Source organism: Diabrotica virgifera, chromosome 1, assembly GCF_917563875.1.
Source record: "Diabrotica virgifera virgifera chromosome 1, PGI_DIABVI_V3a".
NCBI lineage: Eukaryota > Metazoa > Arthropoda > Insecta > Coleoptera > Chrysomelidae > Diabrotica > Diabrotica virgifera.
In genome coordinates this window covers 5206753-5230518 of record NC_065443.1, presented here as the reverse complement: position 1 = coordinate 5230518, position 23766 = coordinate 5206753, and the positions used below count along the sequence as shown (strand labels likewise).

Here is a 23766-nt window from a genome sequence, read left to right as displayed (position 1 = left end):
CATACGATATGCAGCGTGTAGGCATCCATGCTGGTTGGATTATGCGTAAGAATCTTTCTTCTGTTCTTCGTATTATTGTATTGATCAGGTACCATCACTTTACATTTCAAATACTGCGTTTCAAAATAATTGTTTTAAACTAAATATCTTATTCATTAGAGTAAACCATCATAGGAAATTTTGTTTCTGTTTCACTTTTGTGTTTGCCAGCATTGTGGATATTTATGTTTAATTTTATTTTGTTGCAGATATTACGAAGGGTCCAAGAAATGCAACAATTAGTAGAATATTCAGAGCAATATCTGACCGAACAAGAAAATCTAGAAAGACTGAACTCGTTAGCAGAATGGCAAGAAACGAGTGTAGATATAGAGAGCGATAACGATGAGCCCGGAAAGTTAAAGCACAGTGATTCTCTTCTTCTTCTAAACAAGGGACATAGTGGAGTAGAGAGGCGGCATTCGTTTACAAGTGCTGCCATTGAATTACTTAGGCAAGAAACTACATGTTCCGAAAGTGATAATGATTCTTTGTATACACCTAGCAGTTCTCCAAAGCACAAGTTTTTACCAAATAATGTAGACAACAAAATGAATAGGTAAGTTTGTAGAAGTTACTTCAGTTCGTTCATGATTATTATCATCACACAGCCAACCCTAATAACACAAAACATTCCAGGAATGTTCCTAGAAGGTACACACAGGACATTGAAAACATTCCTGGAATGTCCCTAAAAGCACACGAACGTCCCTGGAAAGTCCCAGGAAAGTGCTGTGTCAGCATTTTAAACATTCCTTGAATGTCTTGTTGGAACATTCCATGAATGTCTACGAATGTTCTTTGAACATTCACAGTATATTTTTTAGACTGAATGTCTTGTTGAAACATTCCATGAATGTCTTAAAACATTCCATGAATGTCTACGAATGTTCTTAGGACATTCGAAGTATATTTTTTAGACATTCTCTGAAATATATCGTCAGTGATGTGACAATACCTCCTATATGTTTTTTCATGAGCTTTGCAGGAGACGAAAAACATTTTTTAAGGTCACCTCCTGTTTTCATACGTAAGTTTTGACTTGTTTTGTAGTAAATAGATAGTTGAATTTACTACAAAACAAGTCAAAAAATATATGAAAACAGGAGGTGGCCCAAACAAGTTTTTCATCTTCCACAAAATTCATGAAAAAGCAGATAGGAGGTATTGTCACTTCACCGACGATATACCAGAACTATATTTGGCCGTACCAAATAATACATCCTTGATAAATATAAACCTTTTTGGTTGCACAAAATCTTGTCGTATATTTTTTTCCATAATCATTACTATGATGACGATTCATTGTATTGAATTGTACATTACAATTACAATCAGGTCATAACTCTGACCAATGAGCAATTTTAATTTAACCTAAATTACTACTGTTCCTTAAAATGAAGATGAAGAGCTTACCCCATAGCGTCTCTTATCTAATCTAACAGGCACACAAGCACTATATATGCCTGCTTTTCTAACCGCACTATTCTAACATACACAGGCACACAAGGATTATGCTCTGCTTTTCACTATCACCTATCACTCAAACTAGTTCAAAAGACTTTGTCCTCTTCAATCTTCTAGTTTGCCCAGTAGTATCGAGGAGCTGGATTTCCTCAATATTCTTGTAGGTACTTACGAAGTTGTTGCTTGTGACTTCCAACTTTAAAACAAATCCAGCTGTAAAATATTTATGTGCCTGAAGGCTTTTGTATGCTTTCATCTGTTGCTTAAAGTAGTAACTGTGAGACTCCACCAGATATAATCAACTATTTATAATGGATAAATATCTATAATAGTAATTTGGTGGAATGCACTTTACTGTAAAATCCAATTCTGACTGAATTGTATATGGATCTAAATCCCCAATTATTTTCAGCTTCAATAAATATCTAAAACAATAAAAGAAATAATGTTATTGCTTGCAAAATTCATCAATATTGATAAATATCAGAGAAAAATGAACAGTAAATAAAAATTGTTTCCCCTACCTTTCTCCAAACATCTGATAATATCAAATAATTTCCTTAAATAATCACTTTGCAGTGTGATAAAGTTTATAAAGTTCACAAAATACAGCAAACGAAATCCAAATGAATACAAAATAGACAAAATACGACGATAAACAATGAAATGAAATGATATTACAAACGTAACCTGTAACTTTTTGTTGTATGCCAACCATATACACGCGCGGTACATTTGAAAATGAATGCAAATTCAATAGTAAATGGCCTCTCTTAAAATATAGGACATTGGTAGTATGTATGTTCATAGAATGTTTTGTGGTAACATTCCACGAATCACTTAATCAGATGTTCCTTGAATGTCCAGGACATTCAAACATTAATAGAAATTTGATAGTACATTCCTGGAATGTTTTGTGTTGTTAGGGAAATTTGGCCACTGTCGAGCATAGATCTTCTCAGGATGTCTCCACCCTTCTATGCGCAGCTGCAATTCAGTTTGTCGCTATTCTTTTAATGTCATCCTTCCATCTGGTAGGCAGTCGTCCACGACTTCACTTGTCTGCCCTCGGCCGCCACTCTAAAATCTTCTTTGTCCATATGTGGTCTCTCTGTCTTGCGACATGTCCTGGCCACTTCCACTTCAACTTCGTAATGCGTTTTATGATGTCTTCCACTCCAGTTCTTCGCCGTATCTCATCATTTCGTATTCTGTCTCTCAAAGTTAGGCCAAGCATGGATCTTTCCATTTTTCGTTGTGCTAATTGTAATTTTCTTACTGTTGCTTTACTCAATGTCAGTATTTCAGCCCCATAAGTGACCACCGGAAGTACGCACTGGTTAAATTCTTTTCTTTTTAGCTTTATTGGAATGTTTTCCTTGATCACGTCTCTTAGTTTGGCATAAGCTGCCCATCCTAAACTATTCTTCTAGATAATTCGCACTTTTGCGAATTATCTAGAAGAATACTAGAAGACTCTACCCAAATAGGTAGAGTCTATCTCTACCTATTTGTATTTCGTGGCCCAGATAGATGTATTTGTGAACTGTTTCGATATTACAGTTTTCTAGTTTCAATGGTCCGCTAGGTACTAAATTGTAAATTATTTGCATATTATTTTTAGGGTGAGTTTTGGCTTACGCAGTCCTGATGGCCATCCAAATAAAGAACAAGACCTTCAGGCTTACCTCCAATACCTTCGAGCGGCTAAGAAAAATGACGAGAACGTCTCCAGCGACGACGTGGAATCCATTAACGATATCTACATTTTCGATCCAGATATCATTGACTTGACGATGATTCCTCCCCCCAGTACTCCAGACGAACTGGATTGTGCCTTACCGATGCCCATTAATCTTCCGCCTCGCTCGTTTGCAGATTCTATAGACAAATTAAATAAATTAGGTAAATGTAAATATGTATCTACCTCCAACCACTTTTATTAGATTTAGACTTTCAAATAACTTGCTTATATTTAGTAATCCACTTCTTAAAATAAATTAACGCACTACATTAAACATGGATCATTTTGGATGTCTCGAATTTACTAAACCTGTTGTCCTATTTAAGCGATTTTTTAATGCTTTATGTTATGATTTATTCTTTAACAACATCGCTATAATAATATTATTGCTATTAGACAGGAAAATTGTCATTATATACTGGGTGTACCTACCAATCAAACTGTGATTTTTTCTCAAAGTTCGCGTCACTCTGTGAAATATTCTAGCATTTATAAAATACTGAAATCAAAACCTAACTATAGCCTGACATTTTCTTAACATTCTGTTTTTTTTTTATCCATTCGATTATGTTCGATAATAAAAAAAGTTAGGTACTTTAACAACTAGCTTTGTTTTTCATCAATACAGGGTGTTTTTAAATAAGTAGTTAAAATGCTTTAAGAGGTAATTCTGCATGAAAAATACTGACCGTTTGCTTAATAAACGTATGCCCGCAAATGCTTCGTTTCCGAGATACGGGGTATTAAAATTTTTCTTACAAACTGACGATGTAATTATTGCTCTAAAACCGGTTGAGATATGCAAATGAAATTTGGTATGTTTTAAGAGGTAGTTATTGTGCATTTTTTGACATACAATTAAGAATTTTATGTTCACCATTGGTGCACATAAGGGTCATATGACCGGTATGCGCGACAATTATGAATATTAAATTCTTAATTGTATATAAAAAAAGAATGTGTGTGTACTTTGTATGCACGTAAGTAGTTATACTTCTATTACATATTATGTGATTTTAACGAAATTGATATAATGTACTTTAAACAGTTTATTTATATTTTATTTTAATATTAAACTAATTTTAATACTTACTACTTTCCAAAAAATTTTATTAAGACAATACCAAAAATTTTAAAAAATAAAAGAATAAAACGCACACAAACACATTGAAAAATGCCACAAAGAAAAAATGATTTCTGAACAATAATAACTGTTGGCAAAAATTTTAAATACGCATTTTCTGAAAAAAAAATTATATAATAAATATACTTACAATCATAAAATGCATAAAAAAATAAAAATATATAAACTTGCATCGGGATTCGAACCCGCGAATTTGGGGACGCTTTGATTCGTAATCGAAGCCTAGACTCACTCATCCAATTACTCATTATTTGTCATGTGGAAAAATAGGTCAACTGAACCTTTTACTGTTTGACAGTTATTCTGAATTTAAATCAAATTATGTAGTTTGATTTTTGTGGAAGAAAATATTAAAATATAACAAAACAGTAAGAAAACAATATATTAGATGAAGATTGGTAGAACTTTTGTTGGTAATCAAATTAAGCATGTAAATCAAAGCATTACATACCTACTAGATAAATAAATCTACGCCAAAAAATCATAATTTAAAAATAAAAATCGGACCTAATTTCGGATTTCTCTCTAAAATCCCTATTCTTGAGAAAATAAATGTATGTATTCCAACCTAATCCAAATGTATAATTACAATATGATTACCTATAATAAAAACTACTTACCAAATTAGAATGAGTCCTTGTCCAAAATAGTCCAAAAATATATATGAAAACTATTTAAAAAGGCAGTTATTACTATTAACTAACTTTTGTTTGTTGTTTCTTTTCACACAAATTTCAAAACGCAACAACTATAAATAATCAAACCACAGCTTTGCCACAGCCGACATATTGAATAATTTTTGACATGTCATTTGAACATCCAATCAGAACAAAGTTATAATGCGCATGCGCCGGGATGGTCAGGACCGCGTTTAGGTCAATTGCCGCCCTAGGCAATTCTCTAGCAGCCGCCCTTCAAACATGTTCCATTTTTGCGAAAAAAAAATGCAAGCAGAATTTTTTATTTAGGGAGCGTTCAAGTATTATGTAACACGATTTTTGACCCCCCCTCCTCCCCCCTACGTAACGCAATTTTTGAAGATTTTTGATCCCCCTCCCAACCTGCGTTACGTAATACTTGAACGGTCCCTTAAATAAGAAATCTATTGTTTGGAAATGTATTAAAATGAGGAACATAGAATTTATAAAAAATAATATTTTACACAAGTGAGAAGAACAAAAATCACACTGATCACAGTATGGTATGAATTCACTTTTGACCGGTGAAAATAAACACAGAATGTTTTACATAAAAATGAAAAATTATGATTATGTATAATTTGCAATTTGCACTAGTATAAGATAGGAATGTGTTGCGATAGCAGTAGCCGTTATTTTTTAACTGTTATTTCACTAAAGCTATTTCACACTGTTACATCATTTTCATAACAACTGAAATATTCAGGTAGCTGACTACTTTTTTAATTATTGTAGACCTATAGGAAGAAAACCTACCCTTGTCCTGTCTAGAGTTCACGTCCGTTTTCTTTAATTATTAACAATTTAATTTGTATGTAATTTCTACATACATTACATATATGCAATTTTATTATAAATGTATTAATTAATAAAGGGTCTACTTTGTTTAAACATTTCTTGAAAAAATTATTTTTTTCCAAATACCTACCTATTTTCTTAATCATATCATTATAGTATGGTATAACTAGATCCAAACCCAGACATCCAAAGTTAAAGTTATCCTCCAGCACCAAATTGTTCTATATGGTCTACATAATATTCAGAAAAAGTCACACCATTTTGAGCGTCGGGTTTGGGGGGAAGAGGGGGGAGAAATCGGTAAATTCGTAGTTTTTTAAGTTTTTCGTCAATATTTCTAAAACTATGCGGTTTAGCATGAGCAACCTTCTATACAAAAATGTTCTACATTAAATTTGAAACAAAAAAGGTCCTTTGCATAATCCGTCTAAAATGAACGGCTCCAAAGTTATGGAGGTAGTATAGTATAATTGGTCCAAAAAAGGCCTAACCCAGACATTAAAAGTAAAAGTTTTCCTCCAACACCAAATGGTTCTACATATATGGTCCAGATATTATTCAGTAAAAAGTTACACCATTTTGAGCGTCCCGTTTGGGGGGTAAATATAGGAGAAATCGGTAAATTAGTAGTTTTTTATGTTTTTCGTCAATATTTCTAAAAATATGCTTTAATGTTCTATACAAAAATGTTCTACATTAAATTTAAAACAAAAAAGGTCCTATACATAATTGTTATAAAATCAACGATTCCACAGTTACGGAGGGTGAAAAGTGGAGGTTTTCGATACTTTTTATATTTTTTGAGCAATTTATAATATTTTTACTGATTGAAATAAATTTTCTTTAGCAGGATTTGCTATTTCAGTGGCCGATAGTATGTTAGTGATAATCCCTTGAAGAATTAAACGTCAACCTCACCACCCAAAATCATCTTCAATTGCCCAAAAAATATAAAAAGTATCGAAAACCTCCACATTTCACCCTCCGTAACTCTGGAACCGTTGATTTTATAACAATTAAGGATAGGACCATTTTTGTTTTAAATTTTATTTAGAACGTTTTTGTATATAACTTTGTTTACGCTTAAACATAGTTTTAGAAATATTGACGAAAAACCTAAAGAAATAACTAATTTACCGACTTCTCCCCCATCTCCCCCCCCCCAAACCGGACGCTCAAAATGGTGTAACTTTTTACTGAACAATATGTGGATCCATAGGCGTAACCAGGATGATCATAAGGTGGGGGGGTTACAACTACTGGAAGGGGGGGGTTACAACTACTAAGGTCTCTGAGGGGTATGGTGTTAAGCGTATAGAGCTCAAAGTACATCCAAATGGGGGGGGTTATAACCCCCAAAACCCCCCTGGTTACGCCTATGTGTGGATCATATAGAACAATTTGGTGTTGGAGGAAAACTTTTACTTTGGATGTCTAGGTTAGGCCTTTTTTTGGACCAATTATATTATACTACCTCCGTAACTTTGGAATCATTCATTTTAGAAGGATTATGTATAGGACATTTTTTATTTCAAATTTATTGTAGAACATTTTTGTATAAAATGTTGTTCATGCTAAACCTCATAGTTTTAGAAATATTGACGAAAAACGTAAAAAACTACGAATTTACCGACTTTTCCCCTCCCCCCTCTCCCCCCAAACCCGACGCTCAAAAAGTGTACCTTTTTTCTGAACATTATATGGACGATATAGAACAATTTGGTGTTCGAGGATAACTTTCACTTTGGATGACTGGGTTATGTCATTTTTTGAATCAATTCTATCATACTATTAATGATCATAGAAAAAGTTAAAGTATATTTTAATAAATAAATTATTTTTATTAAATAATAATTGATTGAACATAATTTATTCATTAAAATATACCTTAACTTTTTCTATGATTAATAATGATAGTATCATTACAAAAAATGGATTTTTGGGAAAATATTATTTTTTCAAAAATTATTTAAAAAACTAGACTGTTTATTAATTATTAAATGTCTAGACAAATTGCATATTTGTAATTTACACAAAAGTACATACAAATTAAAAGAAGAAATATCAAAATTCATTGAGTAGATCCCAAGATATAGAAAATGGTAGTAGTTTTAAGTTGCTTTTTTAGTTTTTGAACTCGTGCATTTTTCGGCTCCCGCCAGGTAGCTGACAACTGTTTTAATTGTTGACCTATAGGATGAAAACGTACATGTTTCCTGCCTAGAGTTCGCGTTCGTTTTTTAATTATTAACAATTTAGTGCAATCAACGCAGAGGCTCCCCCTTCACTTACTATGACTAATCATCATTTGAACTACATTTTTAAAAATTCGAGTAAAATATCATCTTTCCGAATACCTATGTAAGAAGATGTTTTCTACGGACAAAATTTTTAAAGTTATTGTAAATGTTTATAAACTAGTATTTTTTACTATATTAGATAATTTTTTATCTTTTCTTAATACATTTTGATAGGATCACTTTTCTACTTTCATTTGGCATACGCAGAATTGTCCTATCTTCATTATTTTCTGTCATTTGTTATTGCAAAACAAAGGTCTCTGCGATAAACAAATAGAATACCTAACTTTTAAACTAATTAATGGATCGGTCTCAAATTTTGGGAATTTGTTATGTACCCCAATACCCAACTTTGAGTAAAGCGAAACACTACAGTTCTAAGTTAGTTTTAGGTAAACTTATTAATAAATAACGATTTTCAATTATTTTGCAGTTTACGAAGCTACAAATTAACTTTTTGACTTTCAAAAATCGTCATTTTGAAGGTTTTCAATGTTCTAAAAAAATAAATTTTGTAATTTTATGTCAACTGTTTAGCTTTTTAATTGAGTGCAAAAAATGGAAAAAATCGCGTTGATTGCACCAAATTGTTAATAATTAAAAAACACGAACTCTAGACAGGAAACATGATGTTTTTATCCTATAGGTCAAGTCCACAATAACTAAAAAGTAGTCAGCTACCTTGATATTAATTTCATTGTCCCGAACATGGTCTATTTCTTGCTTATTTCCCTGGCTGGAGTATTATATCAGTGCGACGACACGAATATTATCTCCTTGCAATAATTCAGTTTGAAAATCCCAACTCTAACTCGATTTCCTACTGGTAATCTTTAGTTTCTGCAATATGTGCAATATTGATGTGATCAGTCAATTCACCGTGTTTGCGGAGCTTCTGGCGGCCCAATAATCACTAAATTTATGACTTCCGTTTTTTTGGATGAATAGTGTTAGGTTTAAGATAACAGAATGCTATGTTTGTTTTATTTTTGATATGAATGCAATTTCTTTTATTTAGAAACGAACGCCCACTTCTATTTCATTGATGGATGAATGATGAATATACATATTTGTTATTCGATTTTAATTTTTAAATACAAATATTTTTTGTACAGTATTTTTGCCGCCCCAGGGGCGTCATTTAATAGGGTTAGGGGAGGCAGTTGCCCCCTCCCCTGAAACTGAAAATGACTGAAATTTACAAAAAATGCTTTCAGTTTTCATCATTACATCATTTAATATAATGTATTGTATATTATATAATGCTTGCCCCCCCCCCCCCCCCAATCAAAATTTCAAGCCCCTGTGCCGCCCTCTCACAATTTGCCGCCCTAGGCAGCTGCGTATATTGCCTAATGGATAAAGCAGCCCTGGGGATCGTAGGTTTTAACATATAAAAATTCACCCTCATCTCGCGCGTATAGAAGTATAACTTCAAAAATGCGCAATAACTACCACTTAAACCCTATTAAATTTCATTTGCATATCTTAACCGGTTTTGTAAGTTTGTAAGGAAAAATTTCAACACCCCCTATCTCTGAAACGGAGCATTTGCGGACATACGTTTATAATGCAAACTGTCATAATTTTTTCATGCAGAATTACCCCTTAAAGTTTGCCATACTTTAAAAACACGCTTATTGACGAAAAAACAAGGCTAGTTGTTAAAGTAGGTACTTTAGGTTATCCAACCGAAGCGAATGAATAAAAAAACAGAATGTTAAGAAAACATGAGGCTATTGTTGGGTTTTAATTTCAGTATTTTATAAATGCTAGAATATTCCACAGGGCCACGCTAACTTTAATAGCCACTTTACACGATGCAAGTAATTGCGAAATTTATTGCACAAGTTCTTGCAGCAAGAACTTCTGCAATAAGTTGCAACTAGCTTTCTGCAATAAAGTGATTACACGGTGCAAGTAATTGCATAAACTGACATGAAATGGACAGAAACTTTGACATACCATAAATTTTAGGTTATGTTGTTTTTATAAATTAAAAATGTAATTTTTTGAGTAGAGTTATCAGATATATTAAATTAAAAATGTTAGATTATAATTTGAGAAAATTATAATATGTATTATGTATAACAAAATCAATTAATACCTAATGCAAGTATACCTATAATACATTATTCATTTACAAAAGGAAACAAGTTGTTAAATACAAAAGAAATAGAAAATAGTTTCTTTAATCCCTATGTTGCATAATTAAAGTTATCCACCAGAATAATGTTATCTGTGAAGCGTGAAATTGGTAAAAAGTTCCTTTAGTTTTGTCAAAAATTGTTTAGTTTGAAATTTACAATGACAGAATGTCAAAACAAACAGTGTAGCCTTGAAAGTTACTAAAAATATAACCAAATTGCAGAAAAAATTGCATGAAAAATAGGACATGTTCTATTTAGCTGCAACTACTTGCAGCAAGAAATTGCTGCAAGAAGTTGCAGCTTTTCTGTGCAATTCGCGTATGACACGATGCAATTTCTATTGCTGCAAGAAATTGTGCAATAAATTTCGCAATTACTTGCATCGTGTAAAGTGGCTATAAGAAAAAATCACAGTTTGTTTGGTACACCCGGTATACAAGACCACCATCTAGCAACAATATTATTACAGCGATATTGTTAAAGAATAAGGCTATAACATACAGTCGACTCGCGTTAATTCAAACCTGCGATAATTCGAATCTCTCTATAATTCAAAGTTATCATGAGTTCCCTACAAAATCTCTTTATATTTCGAACTAAATCCATACATTTTTATACACTTGGTAATTCGAACGAAAAATATCATTGCTATATAACAAAACGACGTATTAATTCGAACTCATCGGCGTCCAACACTCGACAGTTCAAAGTTGCAGAGATTGTGACAAGCAGCTTACTGCAAATATCACGGTTCTGACAGCTATTCTCAACTGCTTCAAAAATCCGGTTTCTTAAAAGAAGATCAGGAAGATCTTCCACTACTTATGGATATGAAGAACCAGCAATAGAACCATTAGTTGACATCAGCGGTGTGAGTTTTTCTGACTTTGTTCAAGTGAATGAAGATGTTGCTGTCTCAGGTTCACTAACCGATGGCGAAATTTTATCTGCGACAGATACGAATGAAAAAAGTAACGATGAAGATGAGTATGATACATCAGAACCTTTGGCAGAGGTGTCAGTTAAGCAAGCAAGATCCTCATTCGATACCTTACAAACAAAACGAAAGTGATGAAAAGACATTTCAGGCACTTTTTCTCTTAAAAAAATTATTGAGCAGTCTCAGCAGCAGCAATGTGCTTTGAAGCAAACCAGTATAATACAGTTCTTTCCAAAGATTGATTAATTCAAATTAGGAATACATACATGTATGTATGTACACAAATGGACCTCTAAACTTTTGTCATCATTATAGAATATGTAGCAGTTAGTAAATAATCAACACTTAATAATTCGAAGTTTTATTTATTTTCTCTCACAAATTTCGAACCATTTGATAATTCAAACACTCAATAATTCGTAATATTTTAAGAATCCCTAGAGTTTCGAATTAACGAGAGTCGACTGTATTAAAAAAATCACTGAAATCGGGCAACAGGAAATTCGAAACATCAAAAATTGCCCATTTTTAAGGTAGTGCGTTAATTTCTTGTAAAAGTATATTTAATCAGTGGCGGATCCAGAAATGTTCCTTGAAGGAGGGGCACTGCCTCGGGGAGAAGTTCCAATGAAACACCAATCAATAGACATAAAAAAACATAAAACCAAACTACTTAAAAGACATAAAAATAATATCTTGCTTTAAATTTCCTTAATTTTTTCACTAGCGAGTTTATTGAGTTGAATTTGTCTGTCTACGGTGTAAGTTTTGGAACTTCTTGGGGGAGGGGAGATTTCCCCTATCCGCCACTGTATTTAACCCTTTCACTGCGGAAACACGAAATATTATAGCCTAGTGCCCAAATAGGGATGGGTCATCGTAGTTTTTTGAAGTCTGATGGATCCACCAGTATTTTTGACTGCTGATTACGAATTTCGATGGTGGATTTTGAGTGGTCAAAAAGTTACTTTTTTTCAAATAAAAGGTGTTCCTTAAAAACAAGCAAAGAAAATGAAAATAAGTATTTTTCGAAGCTTTTTCAATCATAACTCCGCTTCTACGCATGAAAATGAGCTTTACAAAGTTTCATTTTAAAGTAATTCATAGACTTTCAAACACAATTTGTTAAATTACTCTATATTTATTTGTATTAAAGAAATATCCGTTTGAAGTTGTAATTTTCTTTGAAAAAATTGTAAATTAATTTGTTTATAAGGGTTTTAAGCAAATTTGAGCAATAATCATTTACACTTTAATTAACAGTAATAATAGAAGAACTAAAAAGGAATATTCTGAGATTGGGAAAATTTTCGTACCTAGGTGTATTTTTGGTCAAGATATCGATATACAGGTTGTAACAAAAATACAGGTCATAAATTAAATCACATATTATGGGACCAAAAATAGTTCAAATGAACCTAAGTTACCTTAGTACAAATATGCACATAAAAAAAGTTATAGCCCTTTGAAGTTACAAAATGAAAATCAATATTTTCGAATATATCGAAAAATATTAGAGATTTTTATTGAAAATGGATATGTGGTATTCTTACGGCAGGTGCATCTTAAAGAAAATTATAGTGAAATTTGTGCACCCCATAAAAATGTTATGGGGGTTTTCTTCCCTTAAACCCCCCCCAAACTTTTGTGTACGTCTCAATTAAATTATATTATTATTGTGGTACCGTTAGTTAAATTTAATATTCTTAAAACTTTTTTGCCTTTTAGTATTTTGTCGATAAGGCAGTTTTTATCGAGTTGAGGCTTATTTTTTAATATGTTTACATAAAAATTTTATGGGGGTTTTGTTCTTTTAAACCCCCCAAATGTTAGTGTACGTTCCAATTAAAATATTGCTGCAGTACCATTCGTTAAACACAGTGTTTTAAAAACTTTTTTGCCTCTTTGTATTTTTTCGAGAAGGTACCTTTTATCGAGATATGGCTTTTTTTTAATACGGTGCAAAATATACCTAAAAATGTAAATCATACATAAATTTTCATATTATTACCGAGTCTCCATAGTCGTACTTAACCATATACAAATATGTGGTGGATTTGACAAATATTCAAAATATCTCGATAAAAACTGACTTTTCGAAAAAGTACTAAGAGCCAAAAAAGTTTTAAAAATAATGTGTTTAAGTAATGGTACTACAACAATAATTTAATTGGAACGTACACAAAAGTTTGGGGGGGGGGGGGTTAAACGAACTAAACCCCCATAAAATTTTTATAGAGTGTCCAAATTTCACTATAATTTTTTCTTAATATGCTACTGTCATAAGAATGGCATATGTCTATTTTCAATAAAAAATCTTTAATAGTTTTCGATATATTGGAAAAAATCGATTTTCATTTTGTAACTTCAAAGGGTTGTAACTTTTTTATATGCACATTTGTACTAAGGTAAGTTAGGTTCAATCAAACTATTTTTGGTCCCAGAATATGTGATTAAATTTATGACCTGTATTTTCGTTACTGCCTGTATAAATAGTGCTCTCTGAGTCGCGCAAGATCGGCTCGCAACAGAAAGGTACGCACGCGAACCGCTCTATAAAAATGATAGTTAATATATGGTTATAGATTGTGTTGATCAGCACAGCACTTTTATAACTAACCGCAGTGAAAGGGTCATACAAATTGCTGACATATAGACAAAGATTTGAAATAGCCACTTTTATGTTTTAGGTATTTTAGATGAACACCAAGACCTCGAAGATTTCCTAGCTAGCGTAACCGTTCCCCCGCCAACGCAAAAGGTAACTCCTTCCGTGGAACTGACCCCGGAAGAAATAATGGCTTACATAATCCCACCACCACCAATGCAGAGCAGCTCCGAAAACTTAACGACAATACTACCACCACCAGAAACCTCTCCCAACCAAAACCAAAACGACAGAAGTCAAACCACCACAAAATCGAAAGTAATAGAATACGCTACTTTTGATAGAAAGGGGCCTTTCTCGTGCTGTGCGAAATCTAAGACTGATAAAAATTTGAAAGTAGATGAAAATATACAACCTTTGCCGAGGCGAAGTTCCGATGAGAAACCTCCAGAGAGACCTCCCAAGTCCATGACGCCGGAAAGACAAAGGTCGTATTCCCTCACCACTAACATTCTACGGAACAATTCCGATTTCCCACCACCAAAGTTACCTCCAAGGGGCGAGAACAACCACCAAGCTCCACCTCACTTGTTCTTACCCCCGAAGAAACCACCGTTACCTCCGGTACCTTCTCTGGAAGTTCTCCGACAGAAGAAGAACGCGCAACACATAAAGACTGCACTGGAGACGCGCACTGCTAGTATTGGATCACCTTTGTTCCAGCGCAGTCGAAATGTTTCCAATGATTTGGAGGTTGTTGGACCAGGAGGGGCTGAAGGAAAGTCAAGTCTTAGGCATGCTACGGCTGTCAGTACCCCCACGTCACCTCATATGGGTAAAGACTATACGAGTATGGTGACTGCTCCTGTACTAGCACAACAGAGTGATTTTTAACAAAAATTTTTACATGAGTTGATCGAATAACGTGAATAGATATGTATGTGACATTTAGCAGTAGTATTTATTATTCTTCTCCTTCTCCTTCTTATTATATTAGATCTTAGGTCACTCCTTGACCTATCTTAAGACTGCAACCATATTTGTGACGTTGAGCACATTTTAAATGATCTTCCTGGTGTCTGGTGACCATAGGTCTTAAATCTGTTTCTATTCGGACTAGTTTCCTCATTTGATTTCTTGGTATGCTGTCTCTTAATGTTTTTGCAGCAGTTAATCTCAAGGCCATCATTTCTGAGATTAAGATTTTTTTTTGTTTTCGCTGTATCTGCTCTAGTTTTTATCAGTTCCTATGATCAGCAAGTCCTCAAAATATCTATAAATTCTAGATAGGTAAGTGCGTCTAGCTCTTCATCTCTATTATGTATTATTACTTCATCTTCTCCATATGTCTCTTTACTGGTTTGTATAGATCCATAAACTGTATTTCCCAAGCTCTTTTGTTTATTTTTATGATTGTTTTTTTTTATTATATTCTGACCTAACATACTCTAACCAAATCTGTTTTTTCTCTCTAATGAGGATTTATATTACAGATATTTTAATCTGCCGCGTCAACTATCAATTCTTGTATTTTCCAACTTAATTTATTATTTTTGTTTTCTACCACTTAAACACTCCTGTTAAATGTCAAAAAACTGTACAAAATTTTTTTACCACGTTTTACAAAAACACTTCACTTATATTTTAATAATTTAATGCTTCAGTTTATATCCAAGAAAGGACAAAATTGTTCAGGTATGCTATGACATTTATATACCTTAGGCACTATAGTCTAACGCTTTTAAGTTAGTCTTCTTCTTATAAGAAACAAAGAAGTCGAGGCTACAATATAAACACAATTTTTAGTGGTAGTGTCTTTTTACGTATATTACAAAAGATACTTATTCACGCTAGGCATAAATCCTAGGATGTCTTGAAAAATACGTAGCCTACTCTAGAAGAAAACAAAATTTGACAGTCAAAGTAGTGTTCTCTTGATTCGATTCATTTACTGCAACGCATCTAGACCTTTAAAAAATTATATCATACTCTGCAAACTAGGCCTCCACAGCTTCTATCACTTATTCGTTAGAAGGAAATTTACGACTGTTTAGACTTTTTTTGAGCAAATGAAGTGAAACTGGGTAGAACACGTGGCAAGGCAAAACATCGAAAGGTGGACGAGAAACATTATACTTTGGAGATCACGCGAGCACAGTCGTAGTAGAGGAAGATCACAAAAACGATGGCTAGACGACATCAAAGCGAACAAGGGAAGAAACTGGCACCAAATAGCACAACACAGAGAAGAATAGAGAACTCATCGGGAAATCTTTCTCCAGGAGTAGATGCAAACTGGCTGAAGAAGAAGAAGGCGTAATTAGAAATCTGGGAAACCCAAGAACTTCCTACCCACTCAAGGGACGGTGTCAACATTAAAACGAATGATATCCCCCTCCCCCGGGGCGCCCCCAATTCCATGGTCACCCAATGCAAAGCAACTCAACAAGCCCCAATTACTTAACATGCATGAAGTATGTCTACCCTGTTCTGGCAGTTTCCCAGTTCTGACGGAACCAAGAACCAATACTCCAACGAGTCCCGTCTCCAGGTGAGGGTGGTACGCTAGACGCATCGCAGGACTTCACCTTCCAAGTCAAATCTTAACCTCTTCAAGTACAGTTACTTGAATGATAACTCAATAGTCCAGTTTTTCAAATCTCCCAGTATTGGTCGACAACCGTGTTTTAAAATTATATTATAAAACTCTGGTACGATTTGTTGAGGAAAAATCTTACATTGACACTTCTCAAAATTAAGTTGTTCTCTGTTGCTATAGACACGCAGTATTTTCTTTAACCACTGAACCCCTGTAGGCTAAGTAGATATCAATACATCCTTGGATCCCACCCTCTAGATGTATTTGAGAATAGTGCATGTCATTAATGACGGTTAGAATTATAGCTTTAAAGGAAATAAGAAATAAGTAATTTCTCATGAGGATTTTTCAGTGCGTCACAGTTTTTCGATTTCTTTCTAACGCATTAAATTGTATGTGACAGAAAAAAACGCACGTCGGTGATTACATTTCGTCGGTGACATTTATAACATTTATTCTAGTTGTCAATAGATGGCGCCATAATCGAAAATAAAATAATTGACGAATATATAATAGATCTACGAATATAATCTAAACAATTTATAAGACTATACAAATCAAAGAAAATACCATTTTATAAATGCAATAAACACAATTGATTTGATTTTATGCCAAATTGCAAATAAAATGTGGCAACTGTCAGATTTAACTAAAATGTCATGTCACTAAAATATATATTATCACGGACTTATCTTTTTTTCTATCATTTGTGACGCACTGAAAAATGCTCATGAAAAGAAGCATACATACAATATTTTGAAATATATTTAACAGATAGCGAGAAAACCAAATAGCCCGGATAGCTTAGGCCAGTGGTCGGCAAACTTTTTAGACAAAGAGCCAAATATGAACATTACAACAATTTAAAAAAATTGGGAGCCAAATCTGTTTGCTCAGCAAACTTTTATTATGCTAAATAAAACTAAAGGGTCTAGTCAGTCGGTTAACATAGTGAAAAATGCTCCCAGCGATATTCCAAAAATAAAAAAACCACATGTTCTACATCAAAAAGTAATCGACCAAATAAATATTTAAACCCCTAGCCCCATCCATGACCCCTCAAAAAATTAAAATGTGCTTTTTCGTTTTTTGGCGATCTCTTCGTTTCTAATCATCGTAGAAACTTCTATTTTCTTTCGTTTCGTAGGGTTTTATATAACCTGCAACACTGTATTTTTACAAAATTTTTGGCGCAAAATCCAATTTTCTTTTAAATGTTGATATGTAGAACCGAAAAGTAGAATTTTTTAGCTGATCATAAGAATCAGGAATATTATTCCAAGCGTTGAAAATGTCTTCCTTCTCCAGGTCATTCAAATCAGACCACTTCTTGTGTTGTGAATATTTTTTCTTCTCCAATATTTCCAATTCAACACAAAGACGTTCGCATTTAGAGCGACATACCTCCTTGTTTTTTAAATCCAGAAATTGTATTTCAAAGCTATTAAGTAATGCCAATTTCAAAAGGAGAAAATTTCAACTCTGTTGTTGTAACAGAGGATTTTTGACAAATGCTAGTCTGTAAATTTGATAAAAGCTATAATTTATCAGAATAAGATGTAATGTTTTTCCTACCAATTTTTTTAAATTAAAATATTATTGCTCTTTCCGTGAACATTTGTGTCAGAGCCGCACCTAAGGAGCCAAAAAGCCACATGCGGCTCCAGAGCCGCACTTTGCCGACCACTGGATTAGGCGGTAGATGTCTGAGTTCCGCGCAGCTAGGCCGAAAACATCTAGACATTTTTAAAATATCTATAGGCCCCCAGGTCGACTCAGCCTGAATAAAATGAGTACCTTGGGTAAAACCAGGGGTAATAATAGGCGGTTGAAGCGTAGCACTGGCCCTGTTACTTTCCTTGTATAGCGTAGGCCTTAGAGATAGCAGACTACCCTGCTATAATCCTAAAAACCGCGTTAGCAGTATAAGACAGGAGATCATTATAAAACCAAATTGCTTGATTATACCATATGTTTTTGAGTTACTTGGTAGTATCGTTGATTGAGGTATTGGACATATCAATATTTCAATCAACGGTAGTATACAAAAAGTATTTACCACCTGCAATCTTCGAAACGCAAACGTCTCGAAGTCATGTAAGTATTGGTTGACTGTTTCAGGTCCTCTGCTGCAGCTTAAGGCTGGAGGTGTTACTTGACTGCGCATGTCCACTAATGATGCCTGTTATGACTCTGAGCTGATGTCTTGCTTGTTTTCCCGCCCAATATATATTTTTCCCTGTATTTGACCGGGTGATTTATATAGCTCAAACGAGTTTATTGCCCACTTGATTTTGTCCTGTTTATTACTTCCTTTGCCACATGCCAGTTTTATTGCGAATTATATTATTTGTCATTGTATACTGGTCATACAAGTCATTCAGTTGGGCTGCAGACAGGTGATTCTTGATGACTGGCTTAAAGTCTGTCTGTTCCTCTCGGAACACTCTCTGGCTCAGTATTTGGAGCGAAAACAAAAACCGCGACTGCAGTCGCCTCTTTGATCGCTCCCGTGTTGTTTATAATTATGGACGGAGAAGATTTACTCGAAGAGTTTTTTTTTCTGAGCTATCTTCTTTTGTTCTCATTTCGCTAGCTATAGTTGGGATCTAGTTGCAAAACAAATAACGTGCTCTACTTTCATTTTCCTGAAAAAAATGTTCATAGTTTTGTTGGAAACAACGCTTCCTTAGGAACAAGTGTTAACAGTTTGTGCAAGTTTAGCTAATATCTTACGTAGTAGAGAATATTTTACCCCATATGTTGGCGACACACGTGTGGGATCACATTTAACCAAGCCAAAGATGATTCAACAAAATATGACAGGTTATGTTTGCACCATCTATGAATTCGGCTTTTAGATTTACATTTTGAAATATACAGTGAGCACGTAAAGGTTGGAATAAATTCATTTTCTCGAGAATTGACCACTTTGAAAAAAAATCCTGAAACAGGTCAATTTTTATTTTTAAATTGCCATTTTTTGACATATGTATCATACTAGTGACGTCACCCATCTGGGCGTGATGACGTCATCTATAATTTTTTCAAATGAGAATAGGGGTTGTGTGATAGCTCATTTGAAAGGTAATTTAATTCTTTATTCAGTAATATAAACATTAACATAATTATTTATACAGGGTGTCCAAAAAAATTTTTTTTTAATTAAATTTATTGACATAAGAAGAAGAATGTGTGTAATTGATTTAACTCAAAATACATTTTACTGCTATCCGAAAACATAAAATGATGTTTATTTGACAAATGAATATCGTTTTTTTGCTTAAATTCAATATTAAAGCCGCCACCCACCTTTCTCTTGACAGATTGAACATTTAACTTAAGCGAAAAGCAATGGTTATTTTTCAAATACACATTTTTTTTCTGTTTTCTGAGAGCAGTAAAATGTATTTTGGACTAAATACATCACATGCATTCTTCTTTTTATCTCAATTAATTTAATTGAAAAAAAATTTTTTAGACATCCTGTATAAATAATTATGTAAATGTTTATATTACTGAATAGAGAATTAAATTACCTTTCAAATGAGCTATCACACAACCCCTATTCCTATTTAAAAAAATCATCGATGACGTCATCACGCCCACATGGGTGACTTCATTAGTATGATATATCTACCAAAAAGTTGAAATTTAAAAATAAAAATTGACCTGTTTCAGGATTTTTTTCCAAAATCGTCCATTCTCGAGAAAATGAATTTATTCCAACCTTTACGTGCTCACTGTATAGGCGGTAACTAAGTATATTTTCTATTAGTTTATAGACTGACTAAGGCTGTTGTGCTTATATAGGAGTAGGTATTTTAGCTTAGTTCCAAGTGTACGAATTTTTTTCATTTAATACCTATCTTTGGTTAAACGTTTTTTAGTTTTTGATATCTCAGAAACCAGAGCCAATTTAACAATTTGGACCTCGGATTCGGATTCCACGTACAAAAAACCTTCTGAAAAGTATATTCTGGTTTCTGAGTCCGAATATAGGTCAAATTTTATCGGCCAATGTAATTAATAAGTAATATCATGTTGAAAGACCAAATATGGGTTTAAATAACAAACCTCTTTCAATTACCACAGCTTTCTAAATATATCTTATCTTTTTAAGGACGCAGCGCTCATTTAAAATTAGTTCCTGTGCCATTAGATTCCCCCGACCACCCAAAGTACCAAAACTCTTTGGACTCCCTCTCCCGTTCACCGAACCATAGCCCAGCTCCAGATCTGTCTCTCATCAACGACCGTCTTAGGTCGAGTTTCAAGAGCACAGAACATCAAAACGGGAGCTGTCCAAAGCTCAACGGCTGCACCTCTAGTCGAGAAAATCTGCTTCAGAAGACAGATATAGCCATGGCGAATCTGTTGGTCAGGCTGGACCAAGTTGCTGCGCAATGTACTGCGGCGCAAGTACATGGAGGTGGGAGATTGATAAGCGAAGAGAAGTTTCAGGTAAAGGTTATTTTAAGAAATTTAGCAACAACAACAACAACCATGACATGACAAATGAGAACTATGTGTATTATACCCAAGTTGTATCAACTTGAACTACCCTTGGAAAAATTTACTACCAAACAAGTTCACCAGAAGATACAATCAGACTTGAACCCTAAAAAGTCTCCAGGATACGACCTGATTATTGCCAAAATCCTCAAAGAATTCTCCAAAAACGTAATTTTCTCCTTGACACAGATATTCAATACAATCCTAAGAAGTATTACTCCATTCAGTGGAAAGTGGCACAAATTATTGCAATTCCTAAACCAGGTAAACCTACAGAAGACATTAAATCATGTAGACCTATAAGCCTACTGCCGATGATATCAAAGATTTTTGAAAAACTAGTGTTGAAGAGAAGAGAAAGAAGGGAAATGCTAAAAGATAAGAATATAGAACAACAAAGCATAAATAAACTTAACAAAGAGGTCTTTAGAGCAATTAGAAAAGACATAAGGGCATATAAAAATGAGAATATCTCGCAGACAAACGAGCACAACAAGAGCATGAAGATATTGAGAAGGAAATTGATGAAGAGCAGAAAAGAAATTATCAGACTTAAGAGAAAGAATGGCCAACTAACATCCAACAGAGAGGAAATGGTAGAGATAGCAGACGATTTCTATAAAGTACTATATTATACAAATAAATTGGATTTAAACCCGACAGAACATACAAAACAAAAAGTTATGAATAAGGTTCAGAAGATATTCCCGATATACCAACGGCTGAAATTTATCATGCTTTAAAGAAAATGAAAAATAACAATGCACCAGGAGAGGAAGGAGTAATGGCAGACGCTACTCTCATCAGGGTAAACAGCTCTTCAATATATGCTTAGAAAACCAAGCCATACCAGCTGAATGGAATAATTCTATAACGCTCCTCATACATACAGTGGTGTTAAAAAGTCCTGCATCACCTTACCAAATACGCGGTATGTCGTCGATTTTTACTTGTTCAGCATACTTCTTAATGACTCTAATTACTGTAGATTAATCACAGTTTACTGCGGATGCTATTTCGCGACTAGATTTGTCGTTTTTGTGGTGAAAAATATTTTCAAAACGCTTTTCGTTCGATAATTTAGTTTGTTTGGTCTGGGATGACATTTTGACCTTTTTATCAAAAATCAAAGAGCGAATAAATGTGTTAGGGTTACTACAGTATTTATGTAGTCAAAATATGTGACAAATTTGTCATTAAGATTCAATTTAAGTACTTTAACGACTTAATAATCACCTCATAATTTCCTCGGATTATGGGAAATCCCTTCAATCAGATTATTTTAATCTTTTCTGTAGAATTTTGAGCTAGTAATTAAAAAAACATTAGTAAGTATGCCCATAATGCTAATTACAAGCACAAACTTAAAATGAGTTAGCGAAAATATACAAAAAACTTGTGTTAAACCTCAAAAACTATAAGGCGCTTAGGTGATGCAGGACTTTTTAACACCACTGTAAGAAAGGGGATCAAACAGACTTCGAAAACTATAGGCCAATCAGTCTTCTAACCTACCTGTATAAATTATTTGCTCGAATAATCACTGCCAGAATTGAGAAAAAACTAGAAACATGCCAACCAAGAGAACAGGTGGTTTCGGCCCTGGATATGGTACAAATTACCATCTAACTTGCCTAAAGGCCCTAATTGAAAAAACTATAGAGTACAACCGGCTGCTGGTATTAGTATTTGTTGATTATAAAAAAGCCTTTGACACTATCAAGATGGTAGCCATCTTATGAGCTTTGAGAGATTGTAGAATCGACTACCGATATACCAACATTATTCAAATATGCAAATGCCACAAAAGCAATAAACCTCCACACCCAAACTCAAAAAATAAAACTAAAAAGGGGAATTAGACAAGGAGACAACATGTCACGAAAACTATTAAATGCAGTAATTCAGCATAATTTCCAGATGTTAGAATGGGAACAAAGAGGTTTGAATGTCGATGGCGAAAGGCTGAACCACCTACGATTTGCAGATGATATAGTTCTAATAACCGATGACTTAAAGGAAGCCCACGAAATGCTGCAAGAACTATAACGAGTTTCCCAAGAAGTAGGGTTGCAAATAAACTTCGGTAAAACTAAAATTATGACATATTTAGTCAGCCAGCGGACCATTGAAACTAGAAAACTGGCATATCGAACAGTTGACAAATACATCTATCTGAGCCACGAAATACAAATAGGTAGAGACAACCAAACGTGCGAATTATCTAGAAGAATAGCTTCAGGATGGGCAGTGTATGGCAAACATGGCAAAGAAACGTGTTCAAGGAAAACATCCCAATAAAGCTAAAAAGAAAAGCATTTAACCGGTGTGTACTTCCGGTGCTCATTTATGGAGCTGGAACACTGACATTGACTAAAGGATTATTAAAGCGGCACATTCCTAGTGATTTTTCAAGAAGATTTCTAATCCGAGTTATTTTTATATTTTTGTGTAGATGGCAAATTTACAAAAAAACTTAGTTAAAATTAAATTTCACTAGTTAAAATGAAAATACAATTAGTGCAGTCACTGAAGGTGGATATGAACTATTACCTCCGATTTCGTTGAACCTCCATAGATTTCCATGAAAATTGGTGACTGGTAAGAGGATATCTCAAGGAACAAAGGTGACATGGTGTCAACTTGCGCTTTTACCCCGGTGGTGGATGCCACCCCTTCTCGGGGGTGAAAATTATTTTATTGAATATAACCCCATAATTAGATAGAGGGACAAATTTTAAGCAAAATTTGTTATATAAAGTTA

At 33.9% G+C, this 23766-nt stretch overlaps 1 protein-coding gene across 2 annotated transcripts in view; it reads left to right on the top strand.

Annotated features, from left to right (window-relative positions):
- Positions 1–23766, top strand: part of LOC114335192 (FERM and PDZ domain-containing protein 4) — a 570092-nt gene that overhangs the window by 532005 nt on the left and 14321 nt on the right. For both annotated transcript variants that reach the window (XM_028285388.2, XM_050654244.1), the window contains exons 10-13: positions 249–598; positions 3131–3411; positions 13971–14723; positions 20611–20951. In XM_028285388.2, the coding sequence (XP_028141189.2) occupies positions 249–598; positions 3131–3411; positions 13971–14723; positions 20611–20951 (1725 nt within the window). The remainder of the gene's footprint in view (positions 1–248; positions 599–3130; positions 3412–13970; positions 14724–20610; positions 20952–23766) is intronic.